The sequence below is a fragment of the Arachis ipaensis genome, chromosome B4 (genome assembly GCF_059453495.1).
Source record: "Arachis ipaensis isolate K30076 ecotype BB chromosome B4, ASM5945349v1, whole genome shotgun sequence".
NCBI lineage: Eukaryota > Viridiplantae > Streptophyta > Magnoliopsida > Fabales > Fabaceae > Arachis > Arachis ipaensis.
In genome coordinates, this window is record NC_142439.1 from 77,881,460 (window position 1) to 77,906,497 (window position 25,038).

The 25,038-nt window shown below is 35.5% G+C and overlaps 1 protein-coding gene and 1 non-coding gene across 2 annotated transcripts; both read left to right on the plus strand.

Annotated features, from left to right (window-relative positions):
* Positions 1–4,135: 4,135 nt before the first annotated feature.
* Positions 4,136–4,243, plus strand: LOC148568032 (small nucleolar RNA R71). The gene has a single exon (XR_015882378.1). It is a non-coding gene; the product is annotated as a small nucleolar RNA R71 (small nucleolar RNA).
* A 13,307-nt stretch (positions 4,244–17,550) lies between these two features.
* On the plus strand, positions 17,551–23,026 carry LOC107637821 (protein SULFUR DEFICIENCY-INDUCED 1). The gene is made up of 4 exons (XM_016341116.3): positions 17,551–17,897; positions 18,595–18,807; positions 19,382–19,537; positions 22,391–23,026. Exons 1-4 carry the CDS (start codon positions 17,760–17,762, stop codon positions 22,790–22,792), a joined length of 909 nt encoding a protein of 302 aa, XP_016196602.2. The 5' UTR covers positions 17,551–17,759; the 3' UTR covers positions 22,793–23,026.
* Positions 23,027–25,038: the final 2,012 nt, after the last annotated feature.

Sequence of the window (25,038 nt, forward strand, 5' to 3'; positions counted from 1 at the left end):
CAACAACTTCAAAAGACATATGCACTGTTCAAGCATACATTCAGAAAACAAGAAACATTGTCACCACATCAATATAATTAAGCTAAGTTCAAGGATAAATTCGAAACTCATGTACTTCTTGTTCTTTTGAATTAAAACATTTTTCATTTAAGAGAGGTGATGGATTCATAGGACATTCATAACTTTAAGACATAGTTACTAACTACTAATGATCATGTAATGAAGACACAAACATAGATAAGCACATAACATAGAAAACGAAAAACAGAGAAAGTAAGAACAAGGAATGAGTCCACCTTAGTGATGGTGGCGTTTCCTCCTTGAGGAACCAATGATGTCTTTGAGCTCTTCTATGTCTCTTCCTTGTCTTTATTGCTCCTCCCTCATTGCTTTTTGATCTTCTCTTATTTCATGGAGCATGATGGAGTGCTCTTGATGTTCCACCCTTAATTGCCCCATGTTGGCACTTAATTCTCCTAGGGAGGTGTTGATTTGCTCCCAATAGTTTTGTGGAGGAAAATGCATTTGAGGCATCTCCGGGATCTCATGGTGATGAGCTTCCTGCACCTTTTGAGCTTCATGAATGGGCTCTCTTGCTTGCTCCATCTTTTTCTTAGTGATGGGCTTCTCTTCCTTAATAGGAATGTCTCCTTCTATGAAAGCTCCAACTGAGTAACATAGATGGCAGATAAGATGAGGAAAAGCTAGCCTTGCCATGGGGGATGACTTTTCGGCTATTTTGTAGAGTTCATTAGAGATGACTTCATGAACTTCTATTTCCTCTCCAATCATGATGCTATGAATCATGATGGCCCGATCCACAGTAACTTCAGATCGGTTGCTAGTGGAAATGATTGAGCATTGAATGAACTCCAACCATCCTCTAGCCACAGGCTTGAGGTCCAATCTTCTTAGTTGAACCGGCTTGCCTTTGGAGTCAATCTTCCATTGAGCTCCTTCCACACATATGTCCATAAGGACTTGGTCCAACCTTTGATTAAAGTTGACCCTTCTAGTGTAGGGGCGTTCATCTCCTTGCATCATGGGCAAGTTAAACGCCAACCTCACATTCTCCGGACTAAAATCTAAGTATTTCCCCCGAACCATTGTAACGTAGTTCTTTGGATCCGGGTTCTTACTTTGATCATGGTTCTTGGTGATCCATGCATTGGCATAGAACTCTTGAACCATTAGGATGCCGACTTGTTGGATGGGATTTGTTAGAACTTCCCAACCTCTTCTTTGAATTTCATGTCGGATCTCCAGATACTCATTTCTTTTGAGTTTGAAAGGGACCTCGGGGATCACCTTCTTCTTGGCCACAACATCATAGAAGTGGTCTTGATGGGCTTTGGAGATGAACCTTTCCATCTCCCATGACTCGGAGGTGGAAGCTTTTGTCTTCCCCTTCCCCTTTCTAGAGGATTCTCCGGTCTTAGGTGCCATCAATGGTAATGGAAAAACAAAAAGCTTATGCTTTTACCACACCAAACTTAGAATATTGCTCGCCCTCGAGCAATAAAAGAAAGAATAGAGGAAGAAGAAGAAGAAAATATGGAGAAGAGGGGTGAAGTGTGTTTCGGCCAAGTAGAGAGGAGAGAGTTGTGTTGTGTGAAAATGAGGAAGAATGGAGGGCTATATATAGGGGAGGGAGGGGGGTTAAGGTTTGGCCATTTAGGGTGGGTTTGGGTGGGAAATTGGTTTTGAATTTTGAAGGTAGGTGGAGTTTATGAGGTAGGTTTATGGGGAAGCGTGGATGGATGTGAGTGGTGAAGAGGTGATGGAGAAGAGAGATTGAGGTGATTGGTGAAGGGTTTTTTGGGAAAAAGTGTTTATGGGATTGTGTGAAAGAGAGTGGTGAGGGATGAGAAGAAGTGAATGGAGGTAGGTGTGGATCCTGTGGGGTCCACAGATCCTGAGGTGATCCTATGGGATCAACAGATCCTGAGATGATCCTGTGGGGTCCACAGATCCTGAGATGATCATGTGGGGTCCACAGATCTTGAGGTGTCAAGGCATTTACATCCCTGCACCAATTTAGGCATGCAAAATGCCCTTGCACACAACTCTGGGTGTTCAGCGCCAGGTTGGTGCCCATTTTGGGCGTTCAACGCCCATTTACTAGCCATTTCTGGCGTTGAACGCTAGAACCATGCTTGTTCTGGGCGTTCAGCGCCAGGATGCTGCCCATTTTGGGCGTTCAGCGCCAGAACCATGCTCTGTTCTGGCGTTGAACGCCAGACAGGTGCTTCCTCCAGGGTGTGATTTTTCTTCTGCTATTTTTGATTCCGTTTTCAATTTTTATATTTGTTTTGTGACTCCACATGATCATGAACCTACAAAGACATATAACTAAGAAAAAAATAGAGTTAGATAAATAGAAATTGGGTTGCCTCCCAACAAGCGCTTCTTTAATGTCAATAGCTTGACAGTGGGCTCTCATGGAGCCTCACAGATGTTCAGAGCTTTGTTGAGACTCTCCATCACCAAACTTAGAGTTTGGATATGGGAGTTCAACACCAAACTTAGAGTTTGGTTGTGGCCTCCCAACACCAAACTTAGAGTCTGACTGTGGGAGCTTTGGTTGACTCTGCTTTGAGAGAAGCTTCTTCTGCTTCCTCTCCATGGATGCAGAGAGAGATCCTTGAGTTGTAAACACAAGGTTGTCCTTATTTAATTGAAGGATCAATTCTCCTCTGTCCACATCAATCACAGCTCTTGCTGTGGCTAGGAAAGGTCTTCCTAGGATGATGGATTCATCCTCTTCCTTTCCAGTATCCAGGACTATGAAATCAGCAGGGATGTAAAGGCCTTCAACCTTTACTAACACGTCCTCTACTTGTCCATAAGCCTGTTTTCTTGAATTGTCTGCCATCTCTAATGAGATTTTAGCAGCTTGCACCCCATAGATTCCCAGTTTCTCTATTACAGAGAGGGGCATGAGGTTTATCCCTGAACCAAGGTCACACAGAGCCTTAAAGATCATGGTGCCTATAGTACAAGGTATTATGAACTTTCCAGGATCCTGTCTCTTCTGAGGCAATGTCAGTTGATCCAGATCACTTAGTTCATTGGTGAACAAGGGAGGTTCATCTTTCCAAGTTTCAATACCAAATAATTTGGCATTCAGCTTCATGATTGCACCAAGAAACTTGGCAGTTTGCTCTTCAGTAACATCCTCATACTCTTCAGAAGAGGAATACTCATCAGAGCTCATGAAGGGCATAAGGAGGTTCAATGGAATCTCTATGGTCTCTAGATGTGCCTCAGATTCCTTTGGTTCCTCAGAGGGAAACTCCTTATTGATCACTGGACGTCCCAGGAGGTCTTCCTCCTTGGGATTCACGTCCTCCTCTCCTTCTTTGGGTTCGGCCATGGTGCTTATGTCAATGGCCTTGCACTCTCCTTTTGGATTCTCTTCTGTATTGCTTGGGAGAGTACTAGGAGGGATTTCAGTGATTCTTTTACTCAGCTGGCCCACTTGTGCTTCCAAATTTCTAATGGAAGACCTTGTTTCATTCATGAAACTCACAGTGGCCTTAGATAGATCAGAGACTAGATTTGCTAAGCTAGATGGATTCTGCTCAGAATTCTCTGTCTGTTGCTGAGTGGATGATGGAAAGGGTTTATTATTGTTAAACCTGTTTCTTCCACTATTATTAAAGCCTTGTTGAGGCTTTTGATCCTTCCATGAGAAATTTGGATGATTTCTCCATGATGATTTATAGGTGTTTCCATAAGGTTCACCTAAGTAATTCACCTCTGCTATTGCAGGGTTCTCAGGATCATAAGCTTCTTCTTCAGGAGAAGCCTCTTGAGTACTGTTGGGTGCAGCTTGCAATCCATTCAGACTCTGAGAAATCATATTGACTTGCTGAGTCAATATTTTGTTCTGAGCCAATATGGCATTCAGAGTATCAATTTCAAGAACTCCCTTCTTCATAGGCGTCCCATTATTCACAAGATTCCTTTCAGAAGTGTACATGAACTGGTTATTTGCAACCATGTCAATGAGTTCTTGAGCTTCTGCAGGCGTTTTCTTTAGGTGAATGGATCCACCTGCAGAGGTATCCAATGACATCTTAGATAACTCAGACAGACCATCATAGAATATATCCAGGATGGTCTATTCTGAAAGCATGTCAGAAGGACACTTTTTGGTCAACTGTTTGTATCTTTCCCAAGCTTCATAGAGGGATTCACCTTCTTTCTGTCTGAAGGTTTGAACATCCGCTCTAAGCTTGCTCAGCTTTTGGGGAGGAAAGAACTTGGCTAAGAAAGCCGTGACCAGCTTATCCCAAGAGTTCAGGCTGTCTTTGGGTTGAGAGTCCAACCACACTCTAGCTCTGTCTCTTACAGCAAAAGGGAAAAGCATGAGCCTGTAGACTTCAGGATCTACTCCATTAGTCTTAACAGTATCACAGATCTGCAAGAATTCAGTTAAGAACTGAAAAGGATCTTCAGATGGAAGTCCATGAAACTTGCAGTTCTGCTGCATCAGAGAAACTAGCTGAGGTTTCAGCTCAAAGTTGTTTGCTCCAATGGCAGGAATAGAGATGCTTCTTCCATGTAAATTGGAATTAGGTGCAGTAAAGTCACCAAGCATTCTCCTTGCATTATTATTATTTTCGGCTGCCATCTCCTCTTCTTGTTCGAAAATTTCTGAAAGGTTATCTCTGGATTGTTGTGTTTTAGCTTCTCTTAGTTTTCTCTTCAGAGTCCTTTCAGGTTCTGGATCTGCTTCAACAAGAATATTCTTGTCCTTGCTCCTGCTCATATGACAAAGAAGATGGCACAAAAAAATAATAATAATAATATGGATCCTTTATACCACAGTATAGAGGTCCTTGTGTTAGTAGAAGAAAAGAAGAAGAAAATCTGAACTCAGAGAGAGAGAGAGAGGGAGTTCGGATTTTTGGTGGGTGAGGGAGAGATGTTAGTAGATGAATAAATAAATAGAATAAGATGAGAGAGGGAAAATTTCGAAAATAATTTTTGGAAAAGAGTTAGTGATTTTTGAAAATAGTTTTTGAAAAAGGTTAGTGATTTTCGAAAATTAAGTTTTAAAATTGAAATAATTAGTTAATTAAAAAGAAATTTTGAAAAAGGGGGGAGATATTTTCGAAAATTAGAGAGAGAGAGTTAGTTAGGTAGTTTTGAAAAAGATAAGAAACAAACAAAAAGTTAGTTAGTTAGTTGAAACAAATTTGAAAAGATAAGAAGTTAGGAAGTTAGAAAATATATTTTTGAAATCAAATTTTTGAAAAAGATAAGATAAGAAGATATTTTTGAAAAGATATGATAGAAATTAGTTTTTGAAAAGGATTTGAATTTTTAAAATCACAATTAATGACTTGATTCACAAGAAATCACAAGATATGATTCTAGAACTTAAAGTTTGAATCTTTCTTAACAAGTAAGTAACAAACTTGAAATTTTTGAATCAAAACATTAATTGATTATGTTATTTTCGAAAATTTGATATACAAATAAGAAAAAGATTTTTGAAAAATGTTTTTAGAATTTTCGAAAATAACTAAGAAAATTGAAAAAGATTTGATTTTTGAAAAAGATTTTGAAAAAGATAAGATTTTTTTTAAATTGAAAATTTGATTTGACTCATAAAAACAACTAGATTTTAAAAATTTTTGAAAAAGTCAAATCTAATTTTCGAATTTATGAGAGAGAAAAAGGGAAAGATATTTATTTTTTTATTTTTGAATTTTTTTATGATGAGAGAGAAAAACAAGAAAAATGATGCAATGCATGAAAGTTGTGAATCAAAACAATGAATGCATGCAAGAATGCTATGAATGTCAAAATGAACACCAAGAACACTATGAAGATCAAGATGAACACCAAGAACATATTTTTGAAAAATTTTAATGCAAGGAAAACATGCAAGACACCAAACTTAGAATTCTTTAATGCTTAGACACTAAGAATTCAAGAATGCATATGAAAAACAAGAAAAGACACAAAACATGCAAATGCAAAGATCTAACAAGAAGACTTACCAAGAACAACTTGAAGATCATGAAGAGCACTATGAATGCATGAGAATTTTCGAAAAATGCAAGATGCACATGCAATTGACACCAAACTTATAACATGACTCAAGAAACAGAAAAATATTTTTGATTTTTATGATTTTATGATTTTTTTGGATTTTTCGAAAATTAATTGAAAAAGGAAAATAAGGATTCCAAAATTTTTTAATATGAATTCCAGGAATTTTGCATTCTTAGTCTAAAGCTTCAGTCCAGGAATTAGACATGGCTCACTAGCCAGCCAAGCTTTCAATGAAAGCTCCGATCCAAAACACTAGACATGGCCAATGGCCAGCCAAGCTTCAGCAAACATAGATACCTCTCATGTATACAACAGCTGATATTTCATCCAACTTCATATACTTATGAGTGGAAGCCTCAGTCCAAAAGAATTTAGACATGGCTTTACAGCCAGCCAGGCTTCACATGCTTCATGAAACACTAGAATTCATTCTTTAAAAATTTTGAATAAATTTTTTTTTTTCGAAAACAGGTGAGAAAATTTTGAAATATTTTTGAAAAAATTTTTGAAAAAAAGAAACAAAAAAGAAAATTACCTAATCTGAGCAACAAGATGAACCGTCAGTTGTCCAAACTCGAACAATCTCCGGCAACGGCGCCAAAAACTTGGTGCGCAGAAATTGTGATTACACTTTGATTATGTAAAATTCATCGCTCTTTCTTTCCCTGGTAATGGCGCCAAAAACATGATGCCAATACCATGGTTCACAACTTCGCACAACTAACCAGCAAGTGCACTGGGTCGTCCAAGTAATACCTTACGTGAGTAAGGGTCGAATCCCATGGAGATTGTTGGTATGAAGCAAGCTATGGTCACCTTGTAAATCTCAGTCAGGCAGATATAAAATAGTAATGGGGTTTTCGAAATTAATTAATAAAATAAGGATAGAAATACTTATGTAAATCATTGGTGAGAATTTCAGATAAGCGAATAGAGATGCTTTCGTTCCTCTGAACCTCTGCTTTCCTGCTGCCTTCATCCAATCAGTCTTACTCCTTTCCATGGCTGGCTTTATGTGATACATCACCATTGTCAATGGCTACTTTCGGTCTTCTCTCGGGAAAATGATCCAAATGCCCTGTCACGGCATGGCTAATCATCTGGAGGCATCACCCTTGTCAATGGTTTCATCTTATCCTCTCAGTGAAAATGGTCAACGCACCCTGTCACGGCACGGCTATTCATCTGTCGGTTCTCGATCATGCTGGAATAGGATTTACTATCCTTTTGCGTCTGTCACTACGCCCGGCAATCGCGAGTTTGAAGCTCGTCACAGTCATTCAATCATTGAATCCTACTCGGAATACCACAGATAAGGTTTAGACCTTCCGGATTCTCTTGAATGCTGCCATCATTCTAGCTTACACCACAAAGACTCCGATTAAGAGATCTAAGAGATACTCATTCAATTCTAATGTAGAACGGAAGTGGCTGTCAGGCACGCGTTCATAGGGAATGATGATGATTGTCACGTTCATCACATTCAGGTTGAAGTGCGAATGAATATATTAGAAGCGAAATAAGATGAATTGAATAGAAAACAGTAGTACTTTGCATTAATCTTTGAGGAACAGCAGAGCTCCACACCTTAATCTATGGAGTGTAGAAACTCTACCGTTGAAAATACATAAGGGAAAGGTCCAGGCGTGGCCGAGAGGCCAGCCCCCAAAACGTGATCACAGGATCAAAATACAATCCAGGATCCAGGATTCAAAGATGTCTAATACAATAGTTAGAGGTCCTATTTATAATAAACTAGCTACTAGGGTTTACAGAAGTAAGTAATTGATGCATAAATCCACTTCCGGGGCCCACTTGGTGTGTGCTTGGGCTGAGCTTTAACTTTTCACGTGTCGAGGCCATTTGTGGAGTTGAACGCCAGGTTTTGATCCATTTATGGCGTTCAACTCTGGTTTTTGATCCCTTTCTGGCGCTGAACTCCAGAATTGGGCAGAGAGCTGGCGTTGAACGCTAGTTTACATCCTCTAAACTTGGGCAAAGTATGAACTTTTATACATTGCTGGAAAGATCTGGATGTCTACTTTCCAACGAAATTAGAAGCGCGCCATTTCAAGTTCTGTAGCTCCGGAAAATCCACTTTGAGTGCAGGAAGGTCAGAATCCAACAGTATCAGCAGTCCTTCTTCAACCTCTGAATCTGATTTTTGCTCAAGTCCCTCAATTTCAACCAGAAAATACCTGAAATCACAGAAAAACACACAAACTCATAGTAAAGTCCAAAAATGTGAATTTAGCATAAAAACTAATGAAAACATCCCTAAAAGTAACTAGATCCTACTAAAAACATACTAAAAACAATGTCAAAAAGCGTATAAATTATCCGCTCATCATCGATCAAAAAGCTTCTCCGGAGTTTCTGTTGTTGTGATTTCTACACGGAGGTAGTGTTTGGTAATTTTATAATAATTAAATACAAAATTGATAAGTGAATGTTGGTTGGATTAATTATTGTTTGAGTTTGAATGAGTTTATGTTGAATTATTCTTGTTTGCTTGAGATTTTGATTCGGTTATGTATGAACAGCCAGCTGAGTGTTTTGAATATTTTGGGAGTCAATGAATTTTCAAAAGCTTTAAGAATTATACTTGCTAAATTAGAATTATTAAAGAAATGATTATGTTTTGAGTTTTATCGAGAAAAGTATTATGTTTGAATTTGATTTATCAAGAAAAGGAGTTTGATAAAAGAAAAATGGATTTGAATTTTTGTTTAAAGAGAGATTTTGATATTTGGAAAGACCTGGGCAGTACGCAAGGATTGTGGCTTAGTCTCACTTGCTCCAGGTCAAGATTTTAAAAGATTGTGGTTTTGAATTTGAGCTATGAGCAGGCAAGGATCGTGGTGGTGTACTGCTTGTCCAGTGTCGCGATGGACGTGGGGATTGTGGTGATTTACCGCCCACGGGTTGTGGACGTGTTTGTGGGGATCGTTGTTATTTACCGCCCACATCTGTGTTGTTTTTCCAATTGAAGATCTTGCGAGGTTTGTGGTGGTGTACCACTCGCAATGGTGGGGTTCGTGGTGGTGTACCGCCCACCGGTTTTCAAGAGGACGATATCCAAATTAGCTACCAGGTGTGTTGGGTTTTGATAAAGTAACCGACACGTGAACTCACTGCTAGTAGGAAAGGCATGCATCGTACATGTTTGTGCATATCTCTGTGCTATGTAACTCTGTGATTGTGTGTGTGTGCTGCATGACTGATTGACTTCTGTGTTCTTTTATTATTTATGCTTGTATGTGTTCTGCTATTAGTTGCGGTTGGCTAATAATAGCAAAATAAAGATAATTATACACTCCGACCCTACTAAGAACTTCCCAATTCTTACCTCCTATTTCCACCCCTTTCAGCTACAGGTGCGAAGGTTTAGTGCGGAACTACAGGAGCATAGAAGATTATGTTCACAAGTTGAGTTGTTAGAATTTATTTTTTCCTCGTCGTTTATTGTCTTGATTTTTAGAGGGGCAGGACTTGTATTTGAAAATCTTTGAATAAGTCTATGTACATAATGTAACGACCCAATTTTCAATATGTCTAGATCATACCGGAAACCAAGCGCTACCAATTTGTCTTCCTAATTATTATCTATTATTTATCATATGAGCCTGATTCGTTGTTAAAAGCGTAGTTAATTTGCGAGGTATATATATATTTTTTTTAAATGTTTGGATTAATAGATGGAATCATTCATAATCAACTCACAACTGATAACAGATAAAACAGTTATAAGCAACCACACATAAATACATCGCAAGTAGCTAGCAACATTCAGTGATCCAACCCTTATTATAGTATAGACCTTTATTTAGAACACCCCTAGATATAGCTAGATAATAATTATATACGTATACATACATACAACATCCCAGGTCCTGACCTATTCAAGAGGTCCCTAAGCTGGCACCCAGGCTAGCCTAAACTCTATACTCACCTAGTCCCTCTAAACTACTAAAGCGAGGGAAAGTACGATCTAGGTCTTCAAAACTCAAGTCAGGTGGAACGTCACCAAAAGGTAGAACATCATCTGCTTCTCCTCTGCACAATCAGACATTGCCATATGACATCTCTCTGATACCACATCATGTAGCCACACAACAGGAGTCTCGTACACAGGTTTTAAGTTAAAGCTCACGTACAAACAGGGTGCAGACATTGGCTGGTCTCATAGTATATACATATAAACAGAGAACGAGATTCACCCTAGACTCAGAAGACTACCTAGAGCGGAATTCTTTTTGCAAACGGTCGTCAGTGAACTACGGAAGGGTACTCATGCTTCCATCTGAAGGGGGAAGGAAGAGAGAAGGGGTAAGAACTGGGGAGTTCTTAGTAGGGCCGGGGTTATTAGTTAAGTTCATTAATACCGTGTTCTTTAGCAAACGAATAGCAAAATACCGAGAAGTGAACAGAAGATACAGATAAATAGAGAAAATAGAGAAAATAGAAAGCAGAACACAAACAAAAGAATACAAGAAAATAAAACACAAATACAAAAAATAGAATACAAACAAATAGAGCATACATTCATTCAACAATCATAACAGAGGAAATGCACAACCAAGTATGATGCATGTCTGTCCTATGCAGGCCATGAGCTCATGTGTCGGTTTACACCCTACATCCTGACATTACCTGGGAACTAGTCCTAGATATGGCTTCCCATTGTGTCCTTAGTGCATACGTGTCGGTGGTAAAAATACCACTCCTTCGTGACTACCGGCAGTCGGCACAAAGCTCGACCCCATAATATACGCACAAGGGGAAACAGTGATCCTCAGTTCGTGGGCGTCCCCGAGATCAATTCACAAACAAAACAATGATCCTCAGTTCGTGGGTTTCCCCGAGATCAACATACAATAAAACAGAGATCCTCAGTTCGTGGGTTATACCCGAGATCAATACGCAGCAAACAACTTTCTGTAGGTGAACTTCGGCCTACAGAAATAGCACCTCTGTAAGTGAACTTCGGCTTACAGAAATAGCGCCCCTGTAAGTGAACTTCGGCTTACAGGTATCACAACTCTTTGTAGGTGAATTTCGGCCAACAGGAGCAACACCCTGAGATACACAATTGATATTCACTGCAGATGAACTTCGGCCTACAGGAATAACAACTCACTGTAGGTGAACTTGGGCCTATAGGACCTCTAGGGCCAATGGAAAAGCAGCAGATGAACATACAACAGAACATCATGCCGCAAGGCTTAACTCTTTATTCTTATACTCTTCTCCTCTATTCTCTTTGTTGTATTACTCTTTTCTCATTGTCTCTTTACTCTGCTCTGATTACTCTGTTCTCTGTGTCTCTCTACTCTGCTCTGATTTCTCTGTTTAACGTATGTATTTAAAGCTTATGTAAATTTCAGTATGAATAGTTAGTCTGTCCCAAGTATAGGTTCATTAAGTCTATACTGAAACATTTTAACTTTTCATATAATACCTAACCCTAGTCACAACTCAAGGACTAACTATATTGCCCTAGTTCGTTCACTAATCTCTGTCTGTTTTTCTGTTATTAAAACTTTACATACTTTTCTTTGGTTTTTATCTTTTCTTTAACTTCTTATCTTTCCTTTATCTTTGCCTCACTAACATGTTATTACCACTCCCTAAGTGTTTTATGAAGGTAATTATGAGATTCTACACTTAAAGTTGTCTTTCTAAAGCTTTTACAGAAAACTGCTTTTTCTGTATTATTTTATTATTTATATTAAAAAATTATTTTTAATTAAATATTATTATTTAATATTTTATTATTATTTATTATTTTATTAATATATTTTCAAAAATTACCTTCCTTTAACCATTTACTTTATAAATTCACTTTTTACCACCCGTAACTTTTAATATTTCTACTTTAACCACCCTAACTTTCAGAAATTACAAAATAACCCCTCAAACACCAAAATATTTACTTCCTTACCCTTTCTAAGATCTAAAAGGTGTTCTTCAATGTTCTTCACCACACTCAAAGTGTTCTTCGTGTTCTTCGTATATTCTTCAATTTCTTTCTCTGTTTTTACCCGTTTTTCAGTCTTTTCAGCAACCGATTTTTACCAAAATTCAAAATAAATTCCCAGCCACTAAAACCCCATCTTTTCTACATTATTTTAACACAAATTGAACCCTAATTTAAGGATTAGGGTTCGTTTTTCCAGCTGCACTCAAGGGCATGTTTCATAGCTTGAATATCATCAAATTTCATCAAATTTTCACCAAAATTTCAACAAGAATCACTCATATAAATCATCAATTTCAAGCACAGCCAAACCATATCATAATCACACAACTCAAACACAATCAATCAAGATTAATTTCGTCAAACCCTACCTTGATCTGCTGCTCCAAATCCGGTTACTCTTTGAAGTGTTCTTAAATCACTTTTTCCTCCTAAAACACATCAAGAACAACTTTAAAACTCTAAGCCATCAACAAAAAAAACTTCAGAAGCATCTTAGGAAGGTTATCCTCACCTTAAACATGCAAGAAATCAAAGATCTTTGGCCCACAAGTCAAGCTAAGCAAGAGATCTAAGGAAGAACATCAAGAAAACACTTGTTTAAGCATATTTCCTTGAAAACCGAATTGAAGAGGGAGGGAGACAGCTATCTCATCTTATTTCCAGCCTTGATAAGTTACATGGTTATATAGAGAAAGAAGAGAGGATCATTTTGGTGAAATCAGAGTTTTGATTTGAGTTTTAGTTCAGAAAAAATCAAGCTTTGAAGATTAAGTGTTCATGAAAGTTTCTCTCTTTTCTCTCTTGTTATTTTCGGCCAAAATGATGAAATGATACAGCCTTGGAGGTCTTGGGGGTGTAAGATGAGTTGTGATTGGTTGGCTTGGAGGTGGATTAAAATAATATTAAAATATCTCTGGTGTACAACTACTAAAACTAGGTGTATCAGAACACTCGTAAAAACATCTCTAAAAATTATTTTCTGAGCTACTAGCATAAATGACACTAGTAACATATTTATTATGAGAATAAAACATGTATGATGAGACCTTAGCATTGCTAAAGTCATCAGAGAGTGCTGGTGCTAAGCTGCACCAGTAAACCATAAACCTGGTTAAACCGATTTCCTGTTTTTAACTAAAACAGACCAGGTAACCTTATAATATCATTCAAGCATCTTCTAATACTAATATAATGATAATATTATACTATTATCTCTCTTCTCTCATGAATCGAGTCCAGTTCGTCAATCTGAGACTATTTACGAAAATCAGAATCAAAACTCCTAACCGATACAGTTCAAAAACTAGGTTCTTCGTGATTGCGTTATCGAGCTTGCCTCAGAAAATGTTCTAGCTTAAGGATGACATAATGAAAATGAGGATTGAGATACTTTATGATATATAAGAGGTGTTCCCTTTACTAATCTTCTGGAGAAATCCGTGCCTTCAGAAAAGATCTCGCATACTCAAAAATCAGGGTTGTTACACATAATGCTATGTGTGTGTGTGTGTGTGTGTGTGTGTGTGTGTGTGTGTGTGTGTGTGTGTGTGTGTGTGTGTATATATATATATATATATATAAACGGGCAATTCCAAAATTTCACTTCGAATTTCGGACCTCAACATCCAGCTGCTCATGGTGTTTCACGATCAGTATTGGAAATGAGGCATTTTTTCTTTCGGCATCCTCCTCTTAGTCTTCCGGTGAGTGGTCCCGCCTAACTCTTTGTTATCTGTCCGAATACCTATAACTATCTTCCTCTGTTCCATGGTTTCGCTCGTTATAGGACTTGACCAAACATCTCACGACACGAGCTTCCACTGGCAGGTGATTGTGTTATCACTGGATTTCTCGTTACTCATGTCAGCATTCTCACTTCTGATATCTCCAGGTGTTGTCACCAAAAACCTTCCCCGATTAAATGGTCTAAGGTATGGACTCTTCGCTTTCTGAAACAAATTTTTGATTCGTGTTTGCAAAAGTTCAATATTAAATGAAGATAGTATAAGATAAAAAGGTTTAGAGGTAGGTAACACCTGAACTTTTAGTACGATCATGAGGAGCTAAAAGTTAGGGTGTTACATTAGTTGTTCGAAGAACGGTTCAAAAATGATTTAAAACGAAAGAGTTATGGCATTTGAAGTTTGGTACAAAAATCTGAATTTTGCAGCATTTAACTTCTTCAAAGGTTTTTAAGGCCTGCGTACGTGGATCGTGCACACGATGCGAGGATTGGCCGCTGCCAAACACTCTCGCATATGCAACTTATAACACGCGATGCGGCAACCTTTTCCTATTTTGGATGCTTGCATACACGGGAGATGCATGCGTACGCGACTTGGGCAATTTGACACCCATGCATACGCGAGATGGGGCATGCGTACGCATGACCTTTGTTTTGTTGAAAACTTATTTTCTGATATTTTAATGGTTTCTCTAGTTTTCTAAACTTTTTTAATGTCTATTTAGGACTCTTAGCTAATAATTGGGTTTTGAGACTAGTGACGATGGATTAGGTGACTTAAATTAGATATTTTTCTATTATGAGTTTAGAAGACGGTGACTTAGGCTTGGGATGTAATGTGGATAGATTACTCATGTGAATTGATGGAGTGTTAGATTGATGGCGAATTTGAGAAATGGAGAACTGATGATGGTTACGATGAGTTTGGAACTCGGAAAGGAATGGTGGACTTGTTGGATATGGAAAGCGATCTCTGAATGATAAATTATGATGATACATTGTTGTCGAGGTTGCGGTGAATCCCAGTGCCTCAGGCAAGGACAGTTGTGAATCTCGCTTGTCAAGGTTGTGGCGTTGGCGTAAGGACGGTGGTTAATCCTGCTTACTTTTAGAAGTGAGAGCTGAGCTAGTATCCCGCTCACATAACCTTCTCTGCCGCAAGAGTGTGCAGGGCACTATATCCCTGGGATGTGCATGATAGTGTGCTAGACACTATTATTAGTTCTCTCATTTTGTATTGTATTTTGTTACCTTACAGCCTGTTTGGAATGCATCTGATTTGAAATCATAGATGAATTGAATTCTATTCCTTGCTTTGGAATAGAAAAGAAAAACATGAAGTTGAATTTCGGTGAGAATTCCAATCCTTATTTTACCCCCATTTACAAATCAGACCTACTTTGGTCTGATTTCAAAATCAATTCTCACCTAAATCTCACTTAAACTGTGCAATATCAAAAATACCCCTGTCCAAATTATAATATTCCATAATCCCTTCACTTTCTTCATCACCATGTTGTACAACGATATGAACTCCGTGAACAGATCTAGATACCTCGCCAGGAACACTATCGCATATAACTCCGGTGTCTTCCGAGAAATTCCTGAAACAAACCGTAACCGCCCCCAATTCAGATCAGTAGATCAGTAGAATCGAAATGGCCTAACTCAAAAATTAGTATTTTATCGGTTTGAGGAAGGAATGCGAGTGAAATGAAGAGAGGGAGAGACCTGAGAATATTTGGTGGCGTAGATCTTGAGGAGGAGGACCAGAATGCTGAGAAGATGGGTCATATCACCGGCGAGCCTGAAGATATTCATCTTGACGCACTCTCAATACTCCAATGCCCTAGAGAGAGAGATAGAGAGAAACGCAGCACAAACACAAAGCAATGAAAAAATGAACGAGCGGAAGAAAGATCCCGTGTGCCAACAACGCTGCGCTACAATTGTAAATACTCAAAATTGTAGGTCCTTTTTCTAAATTCTTTTATATTACATTTACCCCCAATTTATTTTTGGATTTAGCTCACAAAAGTATGTGTTAAGAACTTAAGATTATAAATTTTTCTTTCATGACTGTTAAAGCCTAAAGGTTATAAATTGAAAATATTTTTATAAAAGTTATACAAAATTTAATTTTTTTAAAATATAGTTATAAACTTATAATGTATTAAACTATTAATTAAAGTAAAAAAATATTTTTATTAATAATAATCACACACAAATAAGATTATAGAAAAAAATAAAAAAGTTATGAGATGTTGATTTTTTTTTAAATAATTTAAATTTCTCATTTTTAAAAAAATTCCACCTATCATGATTTCATGGGTGAGATGGATCTAATTGGTGAGGTTGTATTAGACCAATTTTACTTATAAGTGATTTATATAATTATATTATCTAATTTAATTGATAAATAAAATTATACTTAATATTATTGAGGGGTAAAAATGTCTTAGAGAAATAATGTAATTCATCAACAAGTCATTCCAAACAATAAAATTCAGTTCTATCTCATTAAATGAGTTAGTTGTTCTAAACTATGGAATTGAATTCCATTTCTTTATGAATTCATTTCTTGATGGAATTAAATTCTAATTCCATCATTTAAAGGTGTCCAAACAGGCTGTTAGAGGCTTTTGCTTTAAATTTTGAGAGATATGAAGTAAAACTTTTATAAAAATTCTGTTGTATTTTTTACTAATCGGCCTAAACCCCGCAAGTTGAGGCTAGTTTCTCTTTTTGATAATGTATACATATAACTTGTTTAACTATTAGCCACTACCTTGTATATTGGAGCTCTATGCAAGGTTGTGTATATTATCATGTTCTGTTCATGTTGTGCCTATACGTTTTAGTTATCGTATGTGAACGCTTCGCGATTTGTTTCTTCTGTTTAACTATCTTTGAACTCCAGTTCCTTAGATCGGACTTCTAGTATTATTACTTCTTTCTATATATATTATTGTATGAGTTCTAGAATTATCGTGGCACTTTTGTTATCCTTCGCTTTACGGCTAGAGATAAGGCTCAAGGTGATAAGATGTTAAATGCTTGGTAAAGAAGTGAGTATGAAGAGTGATTGATGAATATGAACAAATGAAAAATTAATTAATAATATTGAACGATAAATCATCTGATACAGAAAATGCAATAATATATTTTTTTTATTTTAAAATAGAATGACATAAACGAAATCTCTACTGGTTTTCAACCTCAAAGAGGCACCAGATTTTTTTTTTATTGTGTGGTTAAAATTACAAAATGTAATTTTTCTAGTAATTTTTATAAATTACAAAAAAGTTTATACCTTAGTTAATTAGCTAGTTATATTATCATAACTTAGATTAAATTAAGAGTTAACATTAACTGCGATAAATCGTCCTATTTTATCAAGTAATTGTTTGACATATCACGAAGAGTAATTTATTCTTTATTTTGAAAAAAAAAATAAAATTCACCATATATTTTTTTAGTCAATAAATTGAATCCTATCACTATACAAAATAGTGAATATTAATTTGCTTCTTAAATATTAAAGTGTAAAGGGCAATTTCTCCTTAACGAAATATGCACCTAATATCTAGCATGATTCAGTGGCATTATACCTCAAGTTGCATCGTGCTTTTCTAAGATGAAATCATAAAACGACACGTGTCAATACTCAAAGTCACAGTCGTTGATTGTCTCTGTAGCGAGGAACCGCCAAGGCCAAATGAATATGGACGCAAAACCAACCAAATTCGTCATTTCTCTTTGTTCTTGTCATCCCCTCTCTCTCTGCCTCTCTTTTCTACTAGTAAACCTTCCTTTTTCTTGTTTGTTGAAACTTGAAAGCGTGTTTGGCTCTTGTAAAGCTCAACCCGGAAAAAAAGAAAAAAGTAGAACGAAAGCATCCAACCGTTTTAGTTGGTTTGATCTCTGTGCCGCCGCGTCTCATAAAAATAGAAAAGAGAAATGGAAGAAAGAGGTGGTTGCAACAATAACATGAGTTCTTCTTCTTCTTCTCCTAAGGGAAAGAGATATGATATTTACCATGTGCTTCACAAGGTTCCTTTTGGGGATGGACCTTATGTTAGAGCCAAGCATGCTCAGGTAATAATAGTACTACACAATGATTTTCACTTTTTTATTTTCTTGTTACTACTTAGTTTTGTGTTGTTGAGTTATTCAGCTGTACGTTGCACTATTTTTATGATGATGAGAGGTATTTTATTTATGATGCCACTTCATTACTGTTTGATTCAATAAGAATAAATTCTATAGAATTAGTGAAGCCAGTTCATGAACACTAAAATAACAGCTTCCACTGGCCATGAGTCACCAAAAATTGGATTAAAGACTGGCTTCACAATCTTACTCGTATAGTTTAAAAAGATAGAGTATTCTACCTATTAATTAATATAGGTGGTAAATGAAACATTTTTACAAGCGAAGTCATTGCGATTGAATTTATGTACAACTGACCTTTTATTTTTTTTTCCTTTTTTAAAATTATTTTGAATAAGAAAGAAAAAGAAAATAAGATAATGATTCATAGCTTAATTAAACTGCTGCATATCTTAAGCTGGTGATGCATCTCAAGTATAATCCGAATGTGGTTTTTCTTCTCCTCTCTTTTTCGTTTTCTTATCTAATGCGTCGTCCATGGTTTTAATTCAGAATTTTTGCTTGAGTTTGCTATTGATTTGACCCAACAAGAGAAGCTACACTAGCGTGACTGAAGTCTCGGATTAATAAAAGTTCCAATTTACTAAAATATACTAATCTGAATTATACATCGTATATCCAGCTGGTAGATAAGGACCCTGAAGCTGCAATTGTATTATTTTGGAAAGCAATAAATTCAGGGGATAAAGTGGACAGTGCTTTGAAAGATATGGCGGTGGTGATGAAACAGTTAGACAGATCCGAAGAAGCAATTGAAGCCATTTGCTCATTTAGAAGCCTCTGCCCCAAACAATCTCAAGAATCTCTTGATAATGTACTAATAGATCTGTACAAGGTACATCCGAATTTCTCCGAACATCTTTCCGAATTAGCTAATGAATAATCAACAAGAGTTTAATTATCATGCACTGTTACATTACATTTATTGTTTTCGACATCTATTTATGTGATCAATATAAAAAATAATTATTATAAAATAGTGTATTAAAATTAAATTCTAATAAATGATATGAATTATGAATGGCCGGATGAGAGATTAAAAAATTATTTATTCAATAAATCGTTTAATATTTTTAATGCATAAAAACTTTAAAAACTTTAGAGTAATATTATGTTACTAACAAAATTTATTTTTTTTATCAACACTTGACAACAAAGATGTTTTTATACTAAATTTTAAATGCTAAATCCCAGATCCAAATTTTAATAGTATAAAAAAATAAAGCATTAGTTCAAAATATTGATTAATATTTATAAAAAGTATTGACCTCTAATATTTCTGTTTCTGTAAATCTTTTAAACAGTTTGTTGAATGTCCTGTTAATTAGCATTCAGTTAATGGTCATTACTTATTACTGAGTCTTTAAATTGTCTCTATATTAATTTAATTTTTGTTTTCCTGATGGTAGAAATGTGGAAAACTAGATGAGCAAATAGAATTGCTGAAGCAAAAGCTGAAGTTGATCTACCAAGGCGAGGCCTTCAATGGAAAACTCACAAAGACAGCACGTTCTCATGGCAAGAAGTTCCAAGTTTCAATTAAGCAGGAAACTTCAAGACTACTGGTAACTTAATCTTATTTAACTTAAGCATCCTTTTGAAAGAAAAGAATTATTTGCAAATTGCAACATTCATGGTTCATAGTTTGGTGCAACACAAAATTTTGCACTTAATCACAAATGACGTTGTAAACCTTAAGAAAACTTCATTATAAATATAGAAATTATATTTGTACTACTCTTTGGTATATCACTAAGTATATATCTTTGGATTTTATTTAGAAAAAAAATAAATAGGTCATTGAGAATTTGAAAATACATTTAAGTCCTTGACCTTTTCAAAATCTGGACTTATCGATCCCTTACGTTCATTTGGGTCTCTCAATTCAATAGAAAAATCTGACTTGATTGATACGAATGCACCCGTGAGAGAATTTTTAAAATTGGACAAATTAAACTCAAGGATCGATATGTTCAGATTTTAAAGAAGTCCGAGACTTAAATGTATTTTTAAATTTTCAGAGACTTAAATGTCCGTAAACCAAAAAATCAGAGATCGATTTGTCTTTTTTTTCTTTTTTTAATTTAAATTATTTAAATATAATATTTACAGAAATGTATAATCATTCCAAGTATAGAGTCATCAAAATCATAAAAAAACACAATTATACTCTGTATCTAGGATACATACAGTTTAAAATTTTGTGCATAAACCCGATGTATTGTACTTGAGGGAGCCATATTTGGGATATATGCAGTTTATAATAGATATTTTTTTCTTTCAACTAATATTTATTTATCTTTTATTCTTATATTAATAAAATAAAATATAATATATATGATTTAAAAATAAAATTATTTAATTTTTATTATTTTTTAATTATTAAAATTTTAAATTTTAAAAATATTCAATTATTATAAAAATTATAATATATTAAATAAAGTGATCCAGTTAAATTTTAAAAGGTTAAGAAAAATATAAGAATAAAAGATAAATAAATATTATTTTAAAAAAAATATTTTTTTATAAATTGTATGTATTCGGAGTATAATGTCAGAAATTTTGTTATGGTTCTATTCCGGATGCAGTATAGCTGGAATATACCTGGTTTATGCACGGTTTTTTAAACTGTATATATTTTGGATAGGTTTATGCAAATGTAAAAATACGCTATAAATTACATATTTTTATAAATATTTTATTTAAATAATTTAAAATAAAAAAACCCCATATCTTCTTATTATGTAAGAAATATATTTTTTATTTTCTATAAATTACTTTAATACAAAAAACAAAAAACATACAGCTTAAGATGGTGCAGAAAATATTTTTCTATAATATATTTTGCACTGCTACTATATAGGTTTATGATTTACGCACGACTGCATGTGTGATTTGATTTAAGTAATTTAAACTTTAAATTCAGTCCATTGCAAAGTACTATTGGGTTTGGTATGGGTGCAAAAGAATTTAAATTTAGGGTATGTTTGGTTTAGTATTGGAGAGGAGAGGAGCTGGTTTGAGTTTTTTAAAAGGGTTTTTTTTTTAATGTTTGGTAACTTTTTTTTAATATTTGAAAAAAAATTATTTGTTTTTTATTAATTTTATTTTTTATTTTTTTCTATAAAAAGAATACAAGTAACCATCTACGTTAGTTTGTATTTATATACTATGTTTATGTTTATTATTTAAATTTTGTATAATATAAATTATGATTCTATTAAAAAAGGATAAAATAAATAAAAAATTAATTATAAGTAACAATAAAGTCATAAATAATAAAAAATTTATAATCTAAAATAATACTAAATTAAAGAACACTAAAAATATTAGAAAAATTATAAAATATTTTTTTATTTGATATTATAAAATTTATAGTATTTTTTTTATATTTTTATTTTATATTATATTATTTTATTTATATGATAAATATTTTTTATAATAATTTTTTTAGTGTTCTGATTTCTCAAAGAATGTTATTGTTTTTTAGAGTTCTTATTATTTCTTAGTTGATATGATTTTTTTTATCATTCATTATAGTATTCTTTAGGTCTATTTTTTAAGAAGTTTTTGTTTTGTTTTTATTTGGCTTTATTTATTTGATTTTTTATTTATTTTTTTATTTGACTATGTATAAAATATTTTTTTATGTATTTTATTGATATTTTATCTTTTAATATAATATTTATTTACATTAACATATTAAATTATTAATTTATTTATATATTTTTTATTTTTAATGTATTATATTTTACTAATTTTTATATGTTATTTTTAATTTAATAAATAAATATTAATTTTATTATAAAATTAATTAATAAAATTTATTTAAATATCTAAATTAAATGATAGAATAATATAAAAAATTTATTTAAATTGATATTTTTTTTAGTATTTTTTATCTAAAATTTTTTTTAAATAGTATAATCTAAACAATATTTATTTTATTATAATCTATTTTGATATAAAAATTGAGAAACGTAAATCACATTAACATAAATTTATTTTTTTATTAAAATCAAATTTATAAAATTAATTTTATGTAAAATTTTATTTATAACCTCCATTTATAATGTGTAATCTAAACACAAATTTAGTCTTCGACTTTTAATTCCCTCCCACCTCCCACTTCCCACTTCCCACTTCCCAATACACCTTTTTTTCCGGAAGAGTTTAATTTATATGCATTGTTTAATCATTTTTTTAAATAATTATTTTTATTTATATAATATTAAATAATTAAATATATGTATAAAATTATTTTATATGAAAAATAATTATTTTATTAATGTAATATTAGATAATTAGATATATATATATATATAATACATTAAAGTTAAATTTTTATAATTATTTATAAAAAGTGATCTTTTAGGCAAAATAATCACATCTAAATGCACCGATTTATTCTTGTATAGGGAAACCTAGGCTGGGCCTACATGCAAAAGATGAATTACATCATGGCAGAGGTAGTTTATCGGAAGGCCCAACTAATCGATCCAGATTGTAACAAGGCTTGTAACTTGGGCCTGTGCCTCATCAAACAAGCCCGTTATGAAGAAGCCCAATTAATACTTAATGATGTTTTAGAAGGCAAATTACCAGGCTCAGATGATGGCAAGTCAAAAAAACGGGCCCAAGATCTCTTAACAGAGTTAAGATCCCTTCTTCCTGCACCGCAGTTATCGGATATTTTGACCCTTGATGATGAGTTCATCAAAGGCCTTGAACAGATGATGAATCAATTGGGGCCGGTTAGATCAAAGAGACTTCCAATTTTTGAGGAGATTTCTTCATTTAGAGATCAGTTAGCATGTTAAATTTTCCACTATGTACAGATTTGGTCATACTTATTCCTTTTGTTTATCGCCTGCTTCTTTTCTTTAATTTTCAAAGTGTTGGTTTTTTGGGTGGGGGAAGAGGAAATAGAAATAGAATATACAAGGTGAAGCCTAAATTAAAGTTGAGTGAAGATTTTGATGTAAATTCACAAAGGGATGAAAGTAATAAGCCTGATGTAAACTTTTTAATAACAAAAACTTGCTTTCTTAAAATTGTACTTATTTTATAGTTAGAAATAGAACAAAATAAATAAAAGGATTAATGTTACGGACCAGAATGGCCTTTGACTCGATTAACCGGGGATGACTCTATCCGACGGCCCGAACCGGCTCTACAGTTTTTAACAGACATTTGAATTCAAATACTTCTCTTATTTTAGCCAGATAAGATGAGATAACTATCACTAGTTATATAAAAAGGAGTCAGAGGTTTTTTTAGGTACGTTATTCATTCTACATACCTTATACCTCTCAGATCTATTCTGACTTGAGCGTCGGAGTATCTTTGCAGGTACACCCTCCCCCCCCCCCCAATTGCTCCAAGAAGCCGATCCGACACCTGATCCATCTCACAACCCATACCAGAGAGTTATAATACATTGGTACCATTTGTGGGGACTGCCGACTCGTGACGATATGACAGGGAATCCCGAGGAGCAATCCTAAACTAATCACCACACGCCAAACCCCGAAGTCCAACACCCGGCCTTTGGGATAGCCTTCTCCTCGTCCCCGGGAGGATAACCAAGCACTATGCATCGCCTGCCAACCCCGGACCGGCAGCAACTGAAAGAGGACGCTTATCAACCCGACAAAGCTTGGGCACCTGACGGCTTAGGAGAAAAAGCCATCCAGATAATCCAAGAACTCTGTCTCAGAGTGCAAAACCTCGAAGGCCAAAGTCACAACCAAAGAGCGATATAACCCAGCAAACGTCATGCAACTTCCAGAACCTGATCGCGCCGTGAAACTAGGAAAAACAGGTCACCCGAACGCATGAGCGCAGTGTGTCTAGAGACCCAGAACGCCATCGCGACTAGGACGACCGAAGACACCGACAGGAGGCCAAGCGAGCACAAAGAGACCACTTGATCATAGGAGCCACCACATTCACGGAGAAAATCCTGAGAGCCAAACTCCCGAAGGGCTTCGCCAAGCCCACTGATATGAAATACGACGAGACCAAAGATCCCCAGGAACACCTGATGGCCTTCGAGGCCAAGATGAACTTGGAAGGGGCTGCGCGATGAGGTTCGATGTAGGGCCTTCCCGGTTACCCTCGCCGGCCCCGCGATCAAATGGTTTAACGACCTCCCTAATGGGTCCATAGCCAGTTTGGACGACGTCTCCAGGAAGTTCATGGGCCAGTTCACCACAAGAATCACCAAAGCAAAACATCCCATGAGCCTACTCGGAATCACCTAAAGACAAGACAAATCCACGAGAAAATACCTCGACAGGTTCAACGATGAGTGCCTGATGGTCGATAGACTCACGGACTCGGTCGCCGGCCTTTGTCTGACCAATGGTCTCATGAATGAAGACTTTCTGAAACATCTCCCCACCAACCATTCTAGACCATGCAAAAAATCCAAAACGTCGTGACGGAATACATAAATGACGAAGAGGTTAGTCAAGTCGTGGCCACCAATAAACGGCAGCACGACAATACGACACCACGTAGTAACCCACCACCGAAAGACACCCCGAAAGAACACACCAGACCTGTGCCCCACAACGGACCACCTAGGGTAGGAAAGTTCTCGAACTACACCCCCTACCCGCTTCCATCACAAAAATCTGCCACCAAAGAGCAGAGTGAGGCATCCTTCCGAAGGTGCGACAACTGAAGGAACGAACCAGCGGCAACAAAAACCTATACTTCAATTACCACTGAGGATACAGACACAAAACCGAAGATTGCTTCGACCTAAAAGATGCCATTGAGCAAGCCATCTGAGACAGCAAACTCCTCGAGTTGGCCAAAATCATCCGAAAGTCCAGGAGAACTGAAAGAGAAAGATAACTGGAATGCGAAGGACGCAACCCGAGGACAATACGACGGGCACCCCCAAGACAGCCCAAAAATCGACCCCACCATCATCATAAACATCATCAACGGAAAGGACGTGCCGGAGAGGTCAAAATTAGTACTAAAAAAGGCTCTCAAAGTTCTAGCCATAAGAAACCAAGTGCCAACCTCCTTGGTTCTAGTGGCGATAACA

Coding starts and splice junctions, on each gene's coding strand:
- LOC107637821 (XM_016341116.3), top strand. CDS start 17,760: ATGGAAGAAAGAGGTGGTTGCAACAATAACATGAGTTCTTCTTCTTCT. Junction 18,808..19,381: donor TACTAATAGATCTGTACAAG/GTACATCCGAAT, acceptor TCCTGATGGTAG/AAATGTGGAAAACTAGATGA. Junction 19,538..22,390: donor AGGAAACTTCAAGACTACTG/GTAACTTAATCT, acceptor ATTCTTGTATAG/GGAAACCTAGGCTGGGCCTA.